General features: G+C 43.3%; 1 protein-coding gene across 7 annotated transcripts in view; it reads right to left on the bottom strand.

Annotated features, from left to right (window-relative positions):
• nphp4 (nephronophthisis 4) overlaps positions 1–19,379 on the bottom strand; it is a 118,931-nt gene that overhangs the window by 61,564 nt on the left and 37,988 nt on the right. For all 7 annotated transcript variants that reach the window (XM_078093777.1, XM_078093762.1, XM_040193297.2 and 4 more), the window contains 2 exons: positions 17,801–17,985; positions 14,795–14,930 (listed from right to left, as the gene is read on the bottom strand). In XM_078093777.1, the coding sequence (XP_077949903.1) occupies positions 14,795–14,930; positions 17,801–17,985 (321 nt within the window). The remainder of the gene's footprint in view (positions 1–14,794; positions 14,931–17,800; positions 17,986–19,379) is intronic.

The raw sequence follows: 19,379 nt of genomic DNA, 5'->3' as shown, positions 1-19,379 counted from the left end.
AGGTCAAATAGTCCGATTGTTGGTGAGAACTGTACGTTTTTCATTAGTTTCCACGAGCAAGCGTTACTTTGTTGTTAACAAAAAGAAAACAATGAGTAATTGAAGAGACAATACGGAATTAATACTGCCACTATTGATAAGTGGTTGCACTTATCAATAGTGGCAGTATTAATTCCGTATATATATAGCATAGTATTAACTCAAACTAAATAGTGAGAAATTATTCATTTCCTAATATTTATTTATTCGCACAATTTATTTAAATCACAAAATGAATTGTAAAAAACATTCAAATCTGACTGTGTAGGTAAAGATATGAGGCGGGAAGGATGAAAAATTTATGTTTTTTTATATTAACTTTCCGCTCACTTGAGTGTATTTTACAGGAAGGAAAACTTTGTTTGCGCTCAAAAAAAAAGTAAAGAGCAAACAAGAGAGGGACTGATGAAAGAGTTGCAAACTCAAAGTGGAAGGGAAGGGAAGGGGGGGTTCGGGTGGGTGCACCTTGAACCGATGAACTCCATGATCCATCATTCATTTGGAGGCACGGGTGGTGCCGTGCAGCATCAGGGATTGTGATACCAGCTTTGCCACGCAGCGGTTTGCTGCCTAAAGAAAAACCTCCATTATAGAGAAGATTAAGAGTTACTGCGTCTCCGGCAGTTAGTCAGAGATTTTTAGTAGAATGGCAAAGAAATATATAATAAGTACTCAACTAATCATTTGAATAATTGAGGGAAATATGAAAATAGTTTGTTTAGCGAAACACATGAAAGAAATGTATGGCATTGGTTTTGCTTGTTACCAACAATGACAAATATTAATGGTCTTTGCATCAGGGGATTGAGTACTTGGTCAAACATACAGCATGTGGTGCTTGAACATGATTTATAATCTGTCCCAATGCAACTCTACCGCAGCAATCTCAGGAAAAGTTAAAAAAAATAAAATGCTTCGAATGATCCCCAGAGAGGTTTTGCTAAATCGATTTAATGAGCTGGTCAGCCTCAGACAATTGTAATCAATCACAGGTAACATATAGAGTACACAACGAGTCTCCTAGTCCACATTATTTAAGATAAAGTGAAGCATATAATGGTTGGCTCATTGCTCAACTACCCTGAGCACATTCTTTACATGTAGCACCACAATCCCCGAGCGCAGGTCATCACTCAGATACAGTAAGTACTGCTTCATTAGAGATGTCACGCAGCGTCCGGTGGGTGGTATTATTGGAAAAAAGGAACTGCCTGCAGTAGTCTTGAAGCAGAGATTTAAGGGCGCTTACAGCACGACGGCAGTAATTCGATGGAATGAAACCATTAGATCTATGAATTATTTTCACTTCATTTAATAGATTGAGGGAGACAGAAAACCGGAAAACGGGGCATTGCACCAATTTGGAAATTCATGACTAATTCTATTAATTCTTTAAATTCCGGAAAAAATCCTTTTCCAATAAGCTCCAGCAGGAGTATACGGATGACAAAAAAAAAGGTTTTCCTTATTGATTTAGGTATTCAGTTTCAGGCATTGGTCTATTAGGGAATGAAAAGTTTATTTACTTCCAGGCAAATACAAAACTTCTCACAACCAATGCTTTGTCCTTTTCTATGACACCAGTTTCAAAATGTCAGATTATTATGCAAAGTAACCTTGGTGTCCTGTTAGCTTGCTCCCAAAGCTTGACGTGAAGTGTTCGGATAATGGGGCTGACATTCCATGCACATCATTACAACTAATACTGAACTTCAACAGGAACCAAGGGAGCGAAAGGTGTAAAAGTTAAAGACATGTCATCCATTTTTTGGAGTAAAAGAATCATTTCTTCAGTATGGGACTGGCCTTGTCATTATCACACACATATAAATTGAGTTGCCTGTGCATGGTTCTACATTTACACATTGGTTGTACATATCTTCTCAAAGCTTCACAGCTCTGCATGCGGATCAATATCCCAATCCTCTCTGCAGACAGTCTGTTATAATTCTACCCACAAATAGCACAGACATTACCAACTATTTATTTGAACAGCAACCCCGAAATAATGCGGCAGCCGTACAACAGCATAATCCCGCTTGACGCATTGCCTGTTTCTCCATCTCATGGGGTGGAATTAATAAGGTGTTTTAAATGAAAGTCTATTTTCAAAGACACAACTGTAAAAATGAGAGCGAGATAATTTAATGGCGCGAGGCAGAGCCTGTAAAGATTGTAAGGTCGATTTATCTACTGTGTCGCTTTCCTTCTTTTTTTTATTCCACTCCCTGTGACATGTCTGTACCCTCACAGAACGCGAGGGGAAATATGTAGCTGATGACTGATCAAGCACTTCTTATAGTATTCAGTGAACGTATTCGGGTGCTGGGTTGATTTTGGAGCAGGAGATCTGACACCGAGGGAGACAAAAGGAGCAACGGGGGGCCTCTTGTACACGGGACACCTTCAGCCTGGGTGAGAGCTTTTACCCGCCCGACATCCAGCGCTCATCGCACACTTTCTCGACGACTCCGTGAGACAAGTAATAACTTTTTCATGTTGTTTTTTTTACTTCCAAAAATTCTTCAATCACAACAACACTAAAACATTCAAAGCACAAAGTAAAAATTCCCCTTTAGACCAGCGAAGCCAGAAGCAACATGAATCACTATCGCGAGTTCAGCACAGTGGCTTTAAAGTGCTCTGGAACACTGTGATCCACACATGGACCCCGTGAAGCGCTGACAGCTCAGAATCACGCACAAAAGGATTGAAGGAATCTCAAAGATAATCTTTGGTTTATGGTTTGTATAAACAAACCTGGATAAGAGTTTTATTCACAGCCCGGCAGGATGTTCACACAATGCACTAAATCCTCAGACAAAAAAAAAAAAAATTGCCCACAGCGCTCTTGCACGCAAGCGGAAATCAATGTTGCATCCGCACGCGAGTGTAGGTGGTTTAATAGAATTGTGGCGAGGACGCGGGACGCTGTGGGAGGTACTTAGCTGATGTATGCATCAATGAGAGGAAAGTCTCCTGCGGGGTCACACACATGGACTCAAGTCAGTGAGTCTTAATCCATTGCACAGCCTGCTTGGGACAGCAAAGAGACATCAAATCAATGACATTATATTTCAGTTGAAATATAAAAAGGATTTTTTCGACAGGAAACGTTTGAATTAAGCCGGGGGAACTCGCAGTTTGAATTAATAGTTGCTTTTAGGACTGCTGGCGTCGCCACTGGTCATTATGTCGGACGGGGCAGAATGAGCAATTGCCAATCTCGCCAAAGTGTGATTACAATGTTGATTTCAGTGTCAAAAGCTACATTTACAATAAGAGTCATTAAACGTTCACACGGAGAGCAGCCAAGCACCTGTTTCAATCGTGCACTCGGCAGGAAAACAGCAGCCAGGGGGCGAAACAATCGAGCAGCAAACTTTTTCATGGAGATGCACTAAAAACAAAAACAGGCGATGTCACTGAAAACATCATTGCTCCAACCGGCAAACCGTTTCTAAGGGAAAAATTCAGGAACCTTTTTCGAAATGTGTAAAATATTTAATGCAGCAGAATCTCAAGACAAATATAGTTTAAAAAAAAGTTTCTAACCATAAGAAAGAAAAGCAGAAACCCCATTTCCCAGCAGGCGAGAGACACGACCAGCCCCATTCAGCACCACTTACTAACATAAAAGGTTATGAACGGCCTGTCCTCGTCGATGAGTCAAAACCCAACTCACGTCAGAAACTGCTCCCAATTCAAAACTGCTTTCTCCTGTTAGCAGACAGAAGAACTAGAAAAAGAGTTTGTGATAAGATAAAATAATGCGGTTTGAAGTAACATCGTTTTGGAGACGCTGAGAGGAAACGTCCGGACGGACAGCGACTCGAGGCTCCCTCGAGTGCAGCAGGAATTAATCCAAAATTACAGGGATGGGGGCATTGATGGGAGAAGGAGTCTGACAGTTATTACTAGGACTTCAGTCTGTTGGAGTGTTCTCGTCATTATTTGAGCAAAGACCCGGTGACAGGCGCCAGCCCACAGCTCCCGCTACTTAGTCTCCACAACGAGACGGAAGTGAGGAAACATGCAGCGAGATCATAAACTTAGGAGCTCACAAGAGATTACTGTGCTCTCTTCGGATCCCGCTCAGGCCAATCTACTGTGAATGTCAACACTTTTTATCTGTAGTTGGATGCTCCTCTATTAAAGTGCTTTGAAACCGCAAACCATTGAACTGCACGTGCAATCAACACATTGTTTGATTTCTATTCAGGATTAGCACTTAACTTTTTGCTTTTCCTGATCAATATGGAGTTGAAAGCATGGATAGACTATAGCAGTATTTTTACAGTGGTAGAGAAAAGCACCACCAACTGGGAGCCAGAGTCACCTTCAAAGCGTACATTATTAAAGCCCGGTTCGGGCTTCGGCGCCAGGCGCTTCCTCATTTAGAATAACAGGAATGCATTTAGCCGAGTGCAGTGATATAAAGTACCTGCGCTGATTATCCATCCCATATCAGAGCAGTATATCAAGCATTTCCCCTTAGATTAAAATATAAATCACCTAAAGATAATGACGATGTGAAAAAGATGACGAATCTCCTGCTGAAAGTAAATTACATTAAGTGCACATCACAGCAACGCCGGTCTTCTCCATGAAAATCTGTGAAAACAATACCTCATCCATACAGCCCCAAATTAATCCTGTGAATATTTTATGATCTGCACTGCCGGTGCACATTTCATACAGCTCTGTCAGACTTGCAGTATTTATCTGATCTGCACACGTTGTGATGTGATATTCTGCATTTACTGTAAGCACCCTGGCATAAAAGCAGAACACGTGCATGAATATAGCAACACATGAATGTGCAAGGAAAAGCCTAAAATGAATGTCCATGTATATTGGATTTAGATGAGAAATGAACCCTGTTAGATCACACCACTTCCCTGTGATAGAGCTGGTGCTTGAGGGCTGCTTTACCGACAGAACTCTAGTGGTTTAGGGAATGTGGTGGAAATTTGTGTAAGAGGAGAATAAATACACAAACGTTTTAGCCAAGTATCCTTGATGTGTCTCTAACAACATGAAAGCATTACCACCGTGCCTACAAGATTCTGACATTAACCGTTTTTGACACAGTTTACCATCCAACAACTGGATTATGCGTCTCTATTCGTATGTCGTAACAGCTGAGCCACAATTCCACAGCTGCTCGGGCCTCAAACGGTTCCAGAATGACCCTGACCACTTTATACAACTGCTGTTTTGAATGAAAAATCATTTAAGTCTGGGCTTCAGTCAGAGGTTCCCGTCGACATGGCAACCATTAGATGTGCAAACATCCTCTCCATTGCCCCTGTTTGCTGCCAGGGCGATGCATCCGTCTGGAGAAGGATAGCACTTCTGGCACGCATTGACAGGGTAAGACTCACTCTGGGCCTATCGCGGGGGGGAGATTGATGCACTTCTCGGTGGGGGGAAGAGCTGACATTCATTTTAATTAGGGGGCGGAAATATTGTCTCCTCGCCAAGTAGCCTCCCTTGCCTTTACCTCAACAGCTCTTCTCATTGGGAAAAACAGCAAAGAGGGCCTCCAGGGAGGAATGATCTCCAGAATAGGTCACAAATCCGCTAAATATATCACTTCTAATCATGCTGACATTACCGTGCTTAAGATGCTTGATCAACATTTAATTAACATTTGTATGACATTTAAGATCAGAAGCAAACAAAAACATAACTGGCGTCCTTGAGGGTGTAGGTCTACTCCAATGGGAAGGCCGGGGCGACACATGCGATGTAATATAGGTGGTCGGGGAAAGTCAGACAAAGGGAAGGATTCATAAGGTCAGGAGGGGGGGGCAGTGGCATGGGAAAGAGCGCATTTTAATGAGCATGTGATTGGGGAAAGTTCCACAAGATGCTTTTCATTCAGAAAAGATCATTAAAGCCTGCAGGGGCTCACAATAACAGTGCGACTGCACACAGAAACACACAAACAGCCACTTAAGAGAAGTCACGAGAAAAAACACACAGCAATCTATAGAGCCCGGACATGTCGGTAAGCCAATTAAAATCTAAAACAAGCGTCCGCGACACGCTGGTGAAGCTGCACACCGACCTTTCTAATAAACCCAGCCGCTAGCCATGTCACTGTTTTCTGCTCCACATACCGTTTATCTTCCGCTCCCCTCCTTCTCCCTCCCTCTTCCTCAGGCTTTGGCATTGGAGTCAGAAAAAAATAAATAAAGAGATAATTAGAGAGTGATATTTGTCGTTCATCTCAACTAATGGAAGGATGGTCGAACAGCAAATGTAGCGCACGCTTGTGTGATATTGCAAACCACAATCACTAAGCCATTGGTCAAGAGTCAACAATATGTACGATGTAGATTTAATATGAACAGGAGATTGTTCAATATACAGCCAAGTGAATAGTTCAGTATTCATTTTGATAACCAACTCCGGCAGGCGTAAGCCGGGAGGGAGAAGATGCATTTGGTTGTCTCTGTGTGTGTGTGTGTGTGTGTGTTTATCCATCTCTCTGTCCACAGCCAATCTTGCAAACTGCTGGATCCATCAGCCAAAAACCAAATAAAAGATGCTTTATTGACTTCCCCGGTCTTAAAAAGCACAAGACGGAAGTGCAACTCTGGGAAGGCTTAATGAACAGTCCGTCGTGGGAACACGTCGAGGAATGAGGACAAACGGAACCCCACGTTCCTGCCTTGAACAAATGACGGCCAGTAAATTTAGAGATTTAGAATATAGACCGGTTGGAATCATCATAGCGTACATTTCCACAGTACAGAAAGTGGCAAATGACTCACCACTCTGCTCCTTTGAGTTTGTCATTATGCTGTCGTCCCGGATTTAAGAATTACAATTACAGTCTGTTGAGACGAGGCCGACCAACGTTGTGGTTGAGTGGAAGAAAAGCCTCAGGCGTTAAAAACGCACGTAATACTACAAAATAACCGCCATCCATGAATGTGACGTGCACTGACAAATGAACAGGGACATTGGTGGAATCCGCCAATCTTTATTTTTGAAATGGATTAGAACAGACTTTGAGTGGCAAATCTGCAATCTGGTTTATCAAACGTTAGCATTTCAAAAGTGTTCTAGATTGTGTTTTATTTTTACTTTATTAGGGCATAAAGCATTGCAGTAAGACTTTGATGACGTGCTTGATTTAAAATGCTGTATTGCATTAATCAAATCACCTTTGACTAAAAGCTTTCCATCATGCTTTCCATTACTGCCACGCGTCTGACCTTGATGCCGGATATTTGCAGCAGAATGTTTTCCAGTGCTGGAAATTCTGTGACCAGTCAGACCTCAGAATATGTGGAAATGCACGAAAAAGCCTCCACGAATTCTGCATCCACTGCTCTCATCAGTCTCCGTTATTTGGAAATTATTCTCTGTCACCCCTCTGACAGCTGACAGATGTTTCTGGTTTGAAGTTCTAAATCAAACCACAGACCAGATAATAAGACAACATCCACAAACGCGGCGGCTCAATGACTTCTGTAGGCGACCAACACAACAAACATCTCGCAGATGACAGTGTTTTCTTTGAGCTGGAATGTCGGCATTTGAGAAATAGGCAGGCCGCCCAGTCCCGTCCTGCGTCTGCATATATCCAGATGAGCGCTCGGTAAAAGGGCAAAACCGTGAGCGCGTTGAAAGGTTATCTTTTAATGGTTACACTTCCTCAGACGCAGAGTAATCGACTGTGCCACTCACCAACCCCTGCTGGGGGGTCAAAAAGGTGCCGCTGGTGACACATTCATTACTGGTTGTGGCGCTGGCCCAGTTACTAACAAAGAAGAACCCATTTCAGCGCATGAAATGTTTCAAAACAGTCGACATCTTCTCCTCGGCAACGCAAGTTCCCGGGTAGTGTAACGGCTCGTGAGAAGTCGCCAATTACTGTTACGAGGATGTGATTCTGACAGTCTTTGAGAAGCGCGGCGGTGGTTAGTAGGAGGATGAAAAAGTATTTCCCTGCCTCCCCCCACCCCACCTCCACCTCCTGTCCCTCCGTCTATCTGCTTTGCTTCCATCCTCCTGGGGCTGTGACCTAAGAGCAGTCACTCATTCCCCGCGTCAGTGTTTTGGATGACTCCAGCTGTCACGCCTCCCCGACAAATTGCTTCCCGGCGAAAGGACAAAAGCTGCACGGGCCGACGGGCTCCTTGTGCATCCACTTCCCTTGGACCGGCCCCTCCATTAGCGATGAGCTAGTGCTTGTCAGTGGTGGAAGGCAGACAACAATGAGCCCCCATCGTCTGGCATTAGCTCGTATGCAACCGCGTTACGGCGCTGGCTGCGGCGGGCCGGAGACGTCTCGCACGGAGTTGCGGCTGGGCCAAATTGGTGCCGACAGGCAACAATCAGCGGAGCTGTCGTCGCCTGGCGTCGTTCGTCAGCGAACCGAGTCTCCTCAGAGCGAGTAAATCATGTACTGTTGGAAGCGTCCACTTACACTGTTGAGTGGATAACTGAATGCATGACGTACTGTGATGGACACCACTTTTTCATTACTCAAATAGATGAGTGTGTCAAGGATCTGGAGGTAAAGTGATCGAAAAGGGTCACAGTATTCTACAAGCACTTGCACTTATCAACCCTCTTGGAAAGTTACACAAGACGGATCGTTCCTGCACCACATTTCGATTCGGACTCCTTAAATTCCTTAAATCATTTCATTAATAAGTTATCACAAAATAAAAGAACGACAAAACAATCGGCTGGGGTGTTAACTCATGGATGGTTCTGAACATGGACGCCTTTTCTTGCCCGTGAAATGATAACACGTCTCAAGGATGCCGTCTTTTGGTGGACGGTCATTTCTCCAGCTGTCCACTGACCAGCGGGGCCTGACACACAAAACTCTGAAGTTTCAAGGCTAAATCTATGACCGTGCACCGAGACAGAAATATGCATACAGCTGCTTTTGGACAGCTGTGTGTGATGGATCTGCTCTATAAAGCTCAAATGTTACAGAACTCACAAATCGGTGCCGTTTACAAAATGTTCATTGGCTGTTAAAGTTGTGTGTCTGATATGGATAGGGTGAACTATCAAACTGTGACATATCCAATTAAAACTATGTTTCAAACTCCCACTAGATACGGAAAATAAACGAGCAATTACAGTAATAATATAGCAGGAGATCCAGTCAACCATTGTCATAATATTTTGGGGCATGATGATCACTGAACTCAGTAAATGCAACTCTCTAATATTCTTTCATTTTTCTTTTTTTTTCTTCTCGTGTTTCTTCTTCAATCTGCAGCAGACTGATGTGGAGAAGTGCAGCTGTGGAGGACACGGGAAGACAGAGTCTCTGCATGTGCAGCCCATTAAGGCGAAGGCAATGAGTGGGATGCTTACAACAGAGCCGCCTGATAACACAGCGAATAGATACGGAGCAGGAAATGGTGAGACCGCAAATGAAAGCAAGATAACAGGAAGTGGACATTGGACTGAGTAAAAGGTTGATTATTTGAAGTTTGCTGACATTAGACGACCTCTGAGATCATTCAAATTCACACTTCCTCTCCGCTCCCCGGCCTCCTTAATTTAAATGGTTATCTCCATCCTCCCGACTGCGCCCAAGGAGCGTGATAGAAGTCCGCTGAAAAGCTCAGAGAGAGACAGTAGGCTGCGCAGGAAGACAAGAGGGAAAGAGAATCCGGATAATAACTGAAATCAAAAACACCAAAGAGAACAAATGACGACACAGCATGGTTTTCTTTCTTCATGACCAAAGGCGACGATGGCAATTTTGTAAAAAGAGGCCATCCACTTTTTTTTGTCTTGTGAGAGGCAGGCTTTTCGAACACAGCCAAGATGAGACCTTGGCAGCGTCAGAGCACTGAGTCTATTGCCACTAGATTGTCACTAAAGTGATGTTTTAGAAGAGAAGGGATTTGAACAAAATTGTGTTACTCTATTAACCCTCAGAATACATCAAACAACATCATTCTATTTAATCAGCAGTCAGGCGGCGTGCACGCTCCCTGCCGCCACCCGTCCAAGCACAGTCCCGGTGCAGAGGACTCTTTCAAGATGCACTACACAGCACCATCTAGTGGAAAAGTATTCAGAGGGAGTGCAATGTGGGAAATGAGAGAAAACGGGTTGAGTACTCCGGTGTTAGAACCCCGTCAAGGGGTTACTCCTGGGTGAACCTGCACACAGAATAAGACAGCGTTTCAAGCACCTGCTTGTGCGGCCTGCCAAAACAAAGCCATATATATTATTACTGAAGCCTAGAAGGTTATTCAGGGGGCGACATAAAACATTATTTTATCTCAATGAAAAAAGACTGTTCCGACGCGGCTAGATACTATTTTTTTATCCTAGAAAGATTATATATATATATATATATATATATATATATATATATATATATATATATATATATAGTGTTTATTAGATTGAATGATTTATTGTTTGCAATTCACATCCTTTTAAGCACTCAAACTTTTGAAATGCCTTTTCTTTCTACTTCTATCGGTAATTCTGTTTCAGCTGTCAATTCAACTTACTTCAGTGCTTCAACCTAAAACCTTAAGGCTCTTTACCATCTTCAACTTTAGCTTTCTACAAAATAACTACAAATGTGATTTGTTTAAACAATTGCATAGTAGACACACATACAGACACAATTTAATGTACCGGTTCAATTATTTTTTAGAAACACATATTTCAGTTTCATCAATGTGCATAACTCATGCTTATGCACGCTGTCTTGGGCTATTGTACTAAAAATGGATTTCCCAAGCTTAGTTTACTCCCTAATAGTTAATCTTGTAACCAACATTTCTGTGTCTGTTGTACTTTTATTTTTCTCTTGTCAGTTAATCTGGTCTCTTTTTTTGCCTCCACAATCGATCAAATGTCCTATTTTATCTTAAACATCCCCCATTAGAATCCAGCTGTACATTCCAGAGTGAAAGTGTACAGACACTGCTGTCCGTACACTCCATGTCCGATCTATTAGCGTGTTTTGTTTTGAATCAAATGACCTACAAGGTGAAAAGCTAATGGCATTTGGCGTTTTTTTGCCGGTTTAAATACCAGTTCAATTCCACAGGGGCCAGAAAAGGCCCAGAGGAAGCTGCGGGGACAATCAGACATGAACCGTCACATTTGTGGCTCACAAGTGGTGTCGAAAGCTGTGAAGTGCTGCCGGCAGTGTGCAGCTGCCTGCCCTGAAGGCACACCTGAGCTCGACACAGATATGACACCTCAGAAGCGCCACGTGTCTGACAGCAGTGACTCAGCACAGGGACGTGAGCATCGTCCCGTCACACTCGCCTTGGTAACCGAAGATGCACAGACCGAAGTTTTGGCGACCTAAGGGTGTCGTGGCAGCTGCAGTCCTCAGAAGGGAATGTGTATCAAACCGTTATCAGTCAACAGCCGAGACACATCAGGCTCTGGATTAATCCTTACAAACAACGGATGCAGTGGATTGTCAATTGAATTGTATTCTCTTTTGTTCAATGCCATCTATGCACCATGACAGATTATTTGCATGTCCAACATACTTAAATAAATGTTTCTGATTCGATTCAAAGAGGAAAAAACGTCTCTGAAGGCTTTCCTTGACATAAAAGATATTTTTGATCTTCTCCCGACTCGGTTAGAATTTGATTGACAGATGGTTCAACCATTCACTTGCCAAGTGTTTCTTGAAAATGACTTCCCTTCCCTTCTCAGATGGTCCTGTGTAACAAACCGTCTGGCCGGGTGAGCCCAGTCTCTCTAACAAGCACACAGCTTCCCCAGAGAATGGCCGTGTGTGCACAGATGTGACAATGGGCATGCTAAAGAATATCTCCACCTTCCTCGTATTCCTTCTTCCGTCTTTCCCTCCGTGTTTACTGATGAACTGCACCACTTGCTTCCCATGCCGGCAGCAATGGAGTGACAGTTTCCTGACAGGAAAGATGCCGGCAGAATGCAACTGAAACAGAGATCAACTTATGATCGACTGCCGAGACACATTCGCTCACTTTGTTTGAGCGGAGAGAATCATAAACGCACGCAAACGTGTACTGACTCTTATGTACCGCACATGTGAGGCTTTTAGAACTTAATTCCTGACAAAGACAACCGGCTTTGTTTTTTCCACCAAGTATCGGCTTTAAAGACAGTAGGATTAATCATCCTACAAATGAAATATCTGCTCTCAAGGAAAGAATCTGGGAATGGCAAAGTCCGTTGGTTCAGTTGGACTTGGGTGACCCTCTGAAATCTAATCATGTGCCAACAGCCGGTGGACACTTGCAATGTGGAGTTTGATCGATTGTGACAACGTCTTACAATCAGTGTGCCCCTTCAGGACGAATTGAAACTGCCCCAAATTCCCATTGAGCGTCATCACTAGGCCAAAAAAAAAAAAAAAAGGTCTATCATCCTGAAAGGGGTTTAAGTTGTTCACAAAAACATATGAAGCACTTTCAATAATGATCTAGATCTGCGAGCCTCCTCATAAGTGGGGTTTACAGCTAAATTCCAGATATTTGGAATATCATTTCTCAGTTATACATATAGTTAATAGTCTTGATAATTCAGATCATATGTTAAGATAAGGTTTTTTTTCTCTTAATTGGGTATTAAACAGTAAAGCAGCTTTACATGAACAAACTGTATGCAACAAAGATGCTTCTCGCTTTAACTGTGATATTTTTTTACTGCTCAGGAAAAAAAACCTCTTCAGTAAAAACTGTTGGTTTTCACCGTAAACAACATCTATTGCATACAAACATATCCATGGAACAACTCATCCATGGTGCAAAACCAAAGGGAGGAACACTGTCCATTTACAACGGAGCGATTAGCTGTCAAGTGGTTGCTGGGGTAAGAATGGGTGAATTAATACATAAATGCAACGTACCATGGCGCTCCTACCGAGTGGCTGGTTGTTTTGCTGCTGCTTTTAATTGGTGATCCGGTGACCCCTGATTGTATAAAGGATAACACGTGGTAACACAATTAGAGCCCAGCCTTGGCATGCGTTAAGTGTTGAAGGCCCACCCACGCACATAATTACCAGTCTTTCGGAGGTTTTTTTTTACATGTCATGAGCAGTTGCTGCTTGAATTTGAGAATTATCTCCCTGGGGGGGTGTTGACTGTGTCTGTCTGCACCAGGTGCCAGCTACTGTTGTTTCTTTGCAATTTATACAGACAGAGGGGGGAAAGGTTAGGATACAAATAAATGAGAATGCCTAGTAGAGAACAATTTGATGTTACATGTTGAGCATAATTATGTGAAGCGATGCCATGGCGTGGTGGCACTGCGGCCTCCCCACAGCATTGAGGGGCCCGGGTATCAGTTCCATGGCTGGGCAGCACTCTCCCTCCCTCACCCCCCGCAACCCTGTACAGGTTCATTCCATTTCTACCTTTTCTGATTGAAACCTACTTTCTATGACATCACTTTTTATTGACAGGTGACCCAAGACAACAATTGCATGCTGTTCAGTCTCTAGTAATGCAAACACCTGCCCGCAAACTGAAAAAATTGCTATTGCATAGGATACATAAAACAAAACAAAAAAAAGATAAATGTCCCTGAATATGTGGTCCGATTTCTGTCCTGCACATTTGGCTTTAGTATGAGCCGTTCCCACTTCATCAGTCAGGCTCTTGTTTGTACATCTCATAATGAAATAGTTTAGCGGGACAATGAGGACGGCATTATAATCCCAATTAAAGTTCTATTTGACTCACTCTAACGTTGAGTGGGAAAAAACTAATAGCATCATCACACTCACAGCTTGTTTGAATTCCCCAAAAGCCTCTCAACAAGCCTAAAAAGGAGCTGCATTTCAGCGGTTGCACAGCAGACCTACGCAGTAAGCTTTTTGACGGATCAAAGTGAGTCATGCACATTGTCTGTAGAGTCAATTATGTCATCGATCACCCAGGCAACCAGGAGTTTGAGGTCACTGTTTTTCCAGCTGAAGACAGAGCATTTTAAGTTAAGTCCAAAATGTGGGAGTGAGACAAGTTGTAACCAACACCACGGCTGTGGGGGGGGGGGGGGGGGGGGCTGGCTATCGGACTTCCTGTGGCGGTTTTTGACCGGACTTGCTCGCGGATGCACGAGCGTGTGCACACTCATGGCGTGATGGGGTGCACAATACTGCCAATGGTTTCACACTGTGCTACTAAAAGGTGGCGGTAACACATCAACATATGTTGCAATGAAGGATGGGTGGAGAGGTAGAATACGAATGCAAGCTGGTAATAGAAGATGTACAGAATGCAGCATTTAAAATGCATTTTCAAAATGTTTATGAGGAAGGAAAAACCTTCAGTGAGGGTGCACACAATGCGTTTTGGTGAGCAAAGTTTCAAGAGAGGTTGGGATGGTGTTTTTATGAAATACCCCTCAGATTAAGCTTTATATGAACTCTGTGGGATCGAATGCCCGGTCAAACAGGACTTGATCTCCTCTGGTTCTCTCCTCTGACACCTATTGTTATCTCAGGCTTGTTTGTAGAGGACTTGTGGCGGAGGAAGCGTTCAGTAATTTCCTCTGGGAGACAAAAGGTGAGATGTGGATGGAGTGCTTCTCAAAAGAGAGGTGGAGAGAGGACAAATGCTGGATGAAGAGAGTACATTAGGGTGTGTGTGTATGTGTGTGTGTTTGCAGGTGTCTTTAATACAGACATTATTGCTTGTGTCCACCAGTTTGAGTTGAATGAAGGGAAGATGAGCTTCATTGAAAAGCTTCATTTCAGGCAAGTCTGTTTTAGGACCCTTACCATCGTCTCTCGGCCCATCGGAGCGGAGAAGACCCACTCCAGCTGGAAGACAATTGCCAAAGCGTGATGATTGGTCAGCTTGAGCTCCAAGCTGCCGCGGAGGCCCAGCGTGTGAGGGAGGGTGGAGAGTGCTGATCTGAGGACAGACACACACAGCAGTGATGGGTACATGTTCAGAGAGAGAGAGAGAGAGAGAGAGAGATGCAAGGAAAGCAGCAATAGTTACGCATCATTATTTGCAACCTGTGTGCTTTAATTCTCTTACGTACTGACAAAAATAATATTTAATTGTGTCATCTCTTTAAAAAGAAAAAAAAAATGTTTCAAGAGGAAAATAACTGTTGGGAGGATTTCCACTCGCTTGCTGATTTGTCACAGGCGAGCACTGGTCTCCCGTGTAAGCTGTGGAACAGCACGCCTGGTATTCGTCATTCACAGTTTGCATACACCATAGGCGGAAGCATACGGCGGAGCGCCGGCGTGTCACGAGGTGGGGCCGAGCGCCTTTTCTTTTCTCCGCTTTGTGGACGACCCTCTGGAGACGGGGAACAGGCGAGCGCTTCGCATTTTGCTTCCCTCTTCCTCTGCCGCCTGGAAGCGGCCGGCGTGACGCGTGAGTCGGTCAGCTTTCAAAAGGCAGCACCCAAAGAAAGATAAAGATCGTGACCATTGTCGACCCCGTTATCAAAACTGAACAGATTCCCCACAAACGCTTTCTTCTTCTTCCGAAAACAGAAAAGGGCTGAACCAATAATGTTTGACGTAGTTTGACAATGGTGATTATTGTTGTTATTTGTGTGGTACAGTAATAGAGCCCAGATTGTTGGCTGGCAGATTATGCTTTCCCATGTTTGTGCACACACTCCCCAGCTTGTGAGAGACCCGTATAATGATCCTCATAATCAGCTCGTGTCTCGTTTGAAGTAGCAAACACAATACATCTCGATTCAGACGCGCGCTGAAACACGGCAAACAGCTTCCACTGTCTGAGCGTCGTCTCTACATTTCGACTGCACGTTCTTCGCCGTGTTTGACCTTATTGAACACAGGATTGAGTACTTTGCCCAAGAGTCCATATCCTCGATCATTTCACAAAACAGCACAATACATATCCACCTTAATTGTTCTGAAAATCAGATGTCAACACTGACGGAGTGGAAGAACGCGGTGGCTTTACACCGTTGTGCTTCTATCATGCGCTTTAGCACACAGGCTTGCACTTTTCATAGTGGACAAAAGAAATTGAGTCCCATTTAAAAAAGGTTTTATCATTCTGTCTTTACATTATGAAAACGAGAACTTGCAGCATTAGAATTACACAATTTCTTGTTATTGTTGCATCATCTTGCATACTGTCTGAGAAAAATGCTCTAAGCCGAATCAGTTCTGCTTGACAATTGATTTAAACTGCTGGTTATTGTTTAGTGGTGGAGGTCAAAGGTACTTGCTTTTAACATTTACGTTAGCGATTTACCAGCAAGTTGGAATGTACCAAAAATATAACAATAAGTGGGATCGGGCTTCTCTACAGGCGCTAGCGAACCATTGGAGTAACAAGGTAACTAAGTAACAACTGAGGACCTGAATTCAGGGTTACTTCAACTTTGACAAAACAATGGCGTGTGCCTCAACACCGAAACTATGTGGAACTTCCTACAAATTATACTCCGTGCTCCTCATCTCTGGAATTTAAAGTAGATGTAGGATGTCTACGTGATTTGTGGTGCAAGGGGGCGGCTTTCAGTTTTCCCGCTCTGGTTCTGTATCTCTCTAGCTTTAAATCTCTGTTGGTGACGTACTTCAGTCCACATGCCTTCCTGCTGATGTAAGGAGGCCGCTGGTGACATTACATCAGCGCGTCCACCTCGACAAGGTTAGCATTGAGCGGGATCGTGTCTCAATAAAACTCAGGGGGCAGAGGCAGCGGCATCTCCTCAATCTGTTATGAAGTACCGGCACGTATTGGAATGTATTGCAAAGCCGTTTTATGAGGGTGGAGGCCTGCGTGGTACAGAATACGGTGGAAGGTCAACGGACTACTTATAAAGCGGCATACATTTGATGTATTTAAGATTACATTTTCAGTCTGTTTGACTGTCTGCTACTTACCCAATTTAAATTGAGCAGGATGGAATTGATGGATCTATAATCTTATGGTCTTTCTCAATGGAGGAGTGTGATTTAATTACAGAGTGGTAGCAGGCGGACACGACCAAATTGATAAGCATGTACAGCTTAATAACTTACAAATAGTACTTTTCAGTCCCACATAGGGAGGTTTAGGGATTTCAAAGAGTCTGCAGAGAGAAACAGTCTGATCTGTGCAGTAAAGAATGACAGCAAACATGGGGAGACAGACTGATATCCGTTATTTTCTCTAAATCAGTGGTCCTTCATATTTTACTTTATTATCCATTCCAACGTGTTGCGCCTTCTAAGGAACTGTTTTAGTGCTCTTTTTTAAATTGACTCTCCAAATCTCTGAACTTCACACAAAGGGTGAACACCAGCCTTTAACAAGGTGTCGCCTCATTTTGTGTAATGTTGTCATTTTTACACACGTCTGATTGGGTTGACATAACACGGCTAACGTAAAGGCCACGACACATATGACACATTGTTTTCATCCTCATCTCATTTTTAAACTTATAGTGGAGATACTTCACAGCCCGCCCCAACAAAGAGGACGAACTGGTTGATATATTCAGATATGCTTTCACATTCATACATTTAGTTTTGGTCTTTACAGCAAAAAAGAATGGCACCACTGTATGAATAAGCTAATCTCATCCCACGATGTGTGATAGTTTTGCAGACTCCCCGGGATAAACTTCCAATCACTTGTCCACATGCAAGAAGAGCAGCGCCGGAAAAAGTCTGATGAAACGCTATAAAAACAAGCACCCCTGGAATCTGCGGATTTGGTCTGAGTGCCGAATATCGCTCCACCCGCTCCATGTGGCCGACAGCAAAGCCCTCACCGGACCTCCTGTCCCGTCCGCTCACCTGTCCTTCACCGGGGCGCTCTGTTTGGAGGTGCTGTCGGCTCGACCTCTGGACCCTGCCGCTGCGGCCTCCAGCACCACCACTTGAGGCTTGTCGAGGAAACACCAGCCGTTGTGGACGCCGACAAGAAGCCTCCTTTCCTGGATGACGACTGTTCTCAGAGCAGCCTCCGATCCTGGTTGTTTCTGAGGATCAGTGAGAGGAAGAGTTACGGCACAGACAGAAAACACACCACCCATGTGTCCCTATTCATTTGATCAGGGTCTGTATTTCTCGGCTTTGAGCCTAGCCCCGTGGGCCCCGTGGGGTGGCACATGTTAATAAGGTAGACATTGGCGTGCCGTCAACCACTTTGTGGAAGAACGTCACCGGCCTGCACAGTCGCAAAGAGGATTACCCAAAGCACGGGGTCAGACGCATAACGATTCTAAAAGGTATGAAGCCAACATCTATCGCATTTTACAATGAGTGTATGAGGGCTGTTTAAGTTTAAAGTTAAGCTGTGTTTTCTTGCTGACAAAATTATTTTGAAGGAACGGGTAAACACAACATTTCAGGTGTTGATTTCTTTAGAAAATCAAGTCAGCAAAATCCACCAAAATTTGGTTAACGGTCCAAGAAATACTTAAGAAGAGACAGGATTGGTAATTTAACCAAATATTAAGAATTACAATGTATTGTATACCATATGATTTTCTATGCATCTATTTTTGTGAACGCATTCAGTGATTAAAACATACCATTGTACATAAACATACATATTGTGTTACAAACAACAAGGATGATGACTTTTCTATGGATTTAGACTGAAGTCATTACAAGGATTCAACGACAGCTCCTCCTTTTAATCTCTGCACACCACCCTTATAGCAGCTGTGGCACTTATTTCTACCACACTATACAGAGACATTTAGCTTCCGATTAACTGAATATTCTATCAGGCTTTAATAAGTGGCACTTAACTTCGTCCCTCTGAGCGCACAAAGGTCCACATAGAAGTCCCAAAACTTTGTTTACCTATGACCTTGTTTTACCATTATAATATTAGTTATGTAAAATCCAATGGTCTTTTAAGGTTATAAAAGGTTAATAATGTCGTATTTGAAACTGAGTTTTATAGTTGTAGTTGTCAAGTATGAGTTGGCATCAAATGTCTGTCCTTTTTTGCATTGTTAGATTCTTAAAAGTACATTTCTTAAAAAGGTTATATCGTCAGTTTTGGGTTCCCTGATGTCAGCAGTTGCTTTGTTAAGAATGATATTGTTACAGATGATCAGCTGTGAAACTGCGCTTAATCAATTAATTCTATTTAATGTTTTTATAATTTTGTTCACCTTTAAGTGAACAAATATTTAAAAAACAAGTCAACGTGTCGAGATGTGCTGTCAAAGACTGCTGCAGCTGCCACTTACGACACACAGCTGACTGACAACCGCTCGCTGACTGACTGTAAACTCTCACCCTGAAGTGCAGAGCCACGCTGAGCTCTCCCCGCGTCCCACTCCTTCCCATTGGTCTCATTTCAACCTCTTCCCTCTCTCCATCGCATCTCTCACTCCCACTCTCTCCCTTCCTCTCG

The sequence above is a fragment of the Gasterosteus aculeatus genome, chromosome 2 (assembly GCF_964276395.1).
Source record: "Gasterosteus aculeatus chromosome 2, fGasAcu3.hap1.1, whole genome shotgun sequence".
Lineage (NCBI taxonomy): Eukaryota > Metazoa > Chordata > Actinopteri > Perciformes > Gasterosteidae > Gasterosteus > Gasterosteus aculeatus.
This window is presented reverse-complemented; position numbering and strand designations above follow the sequence as displayed.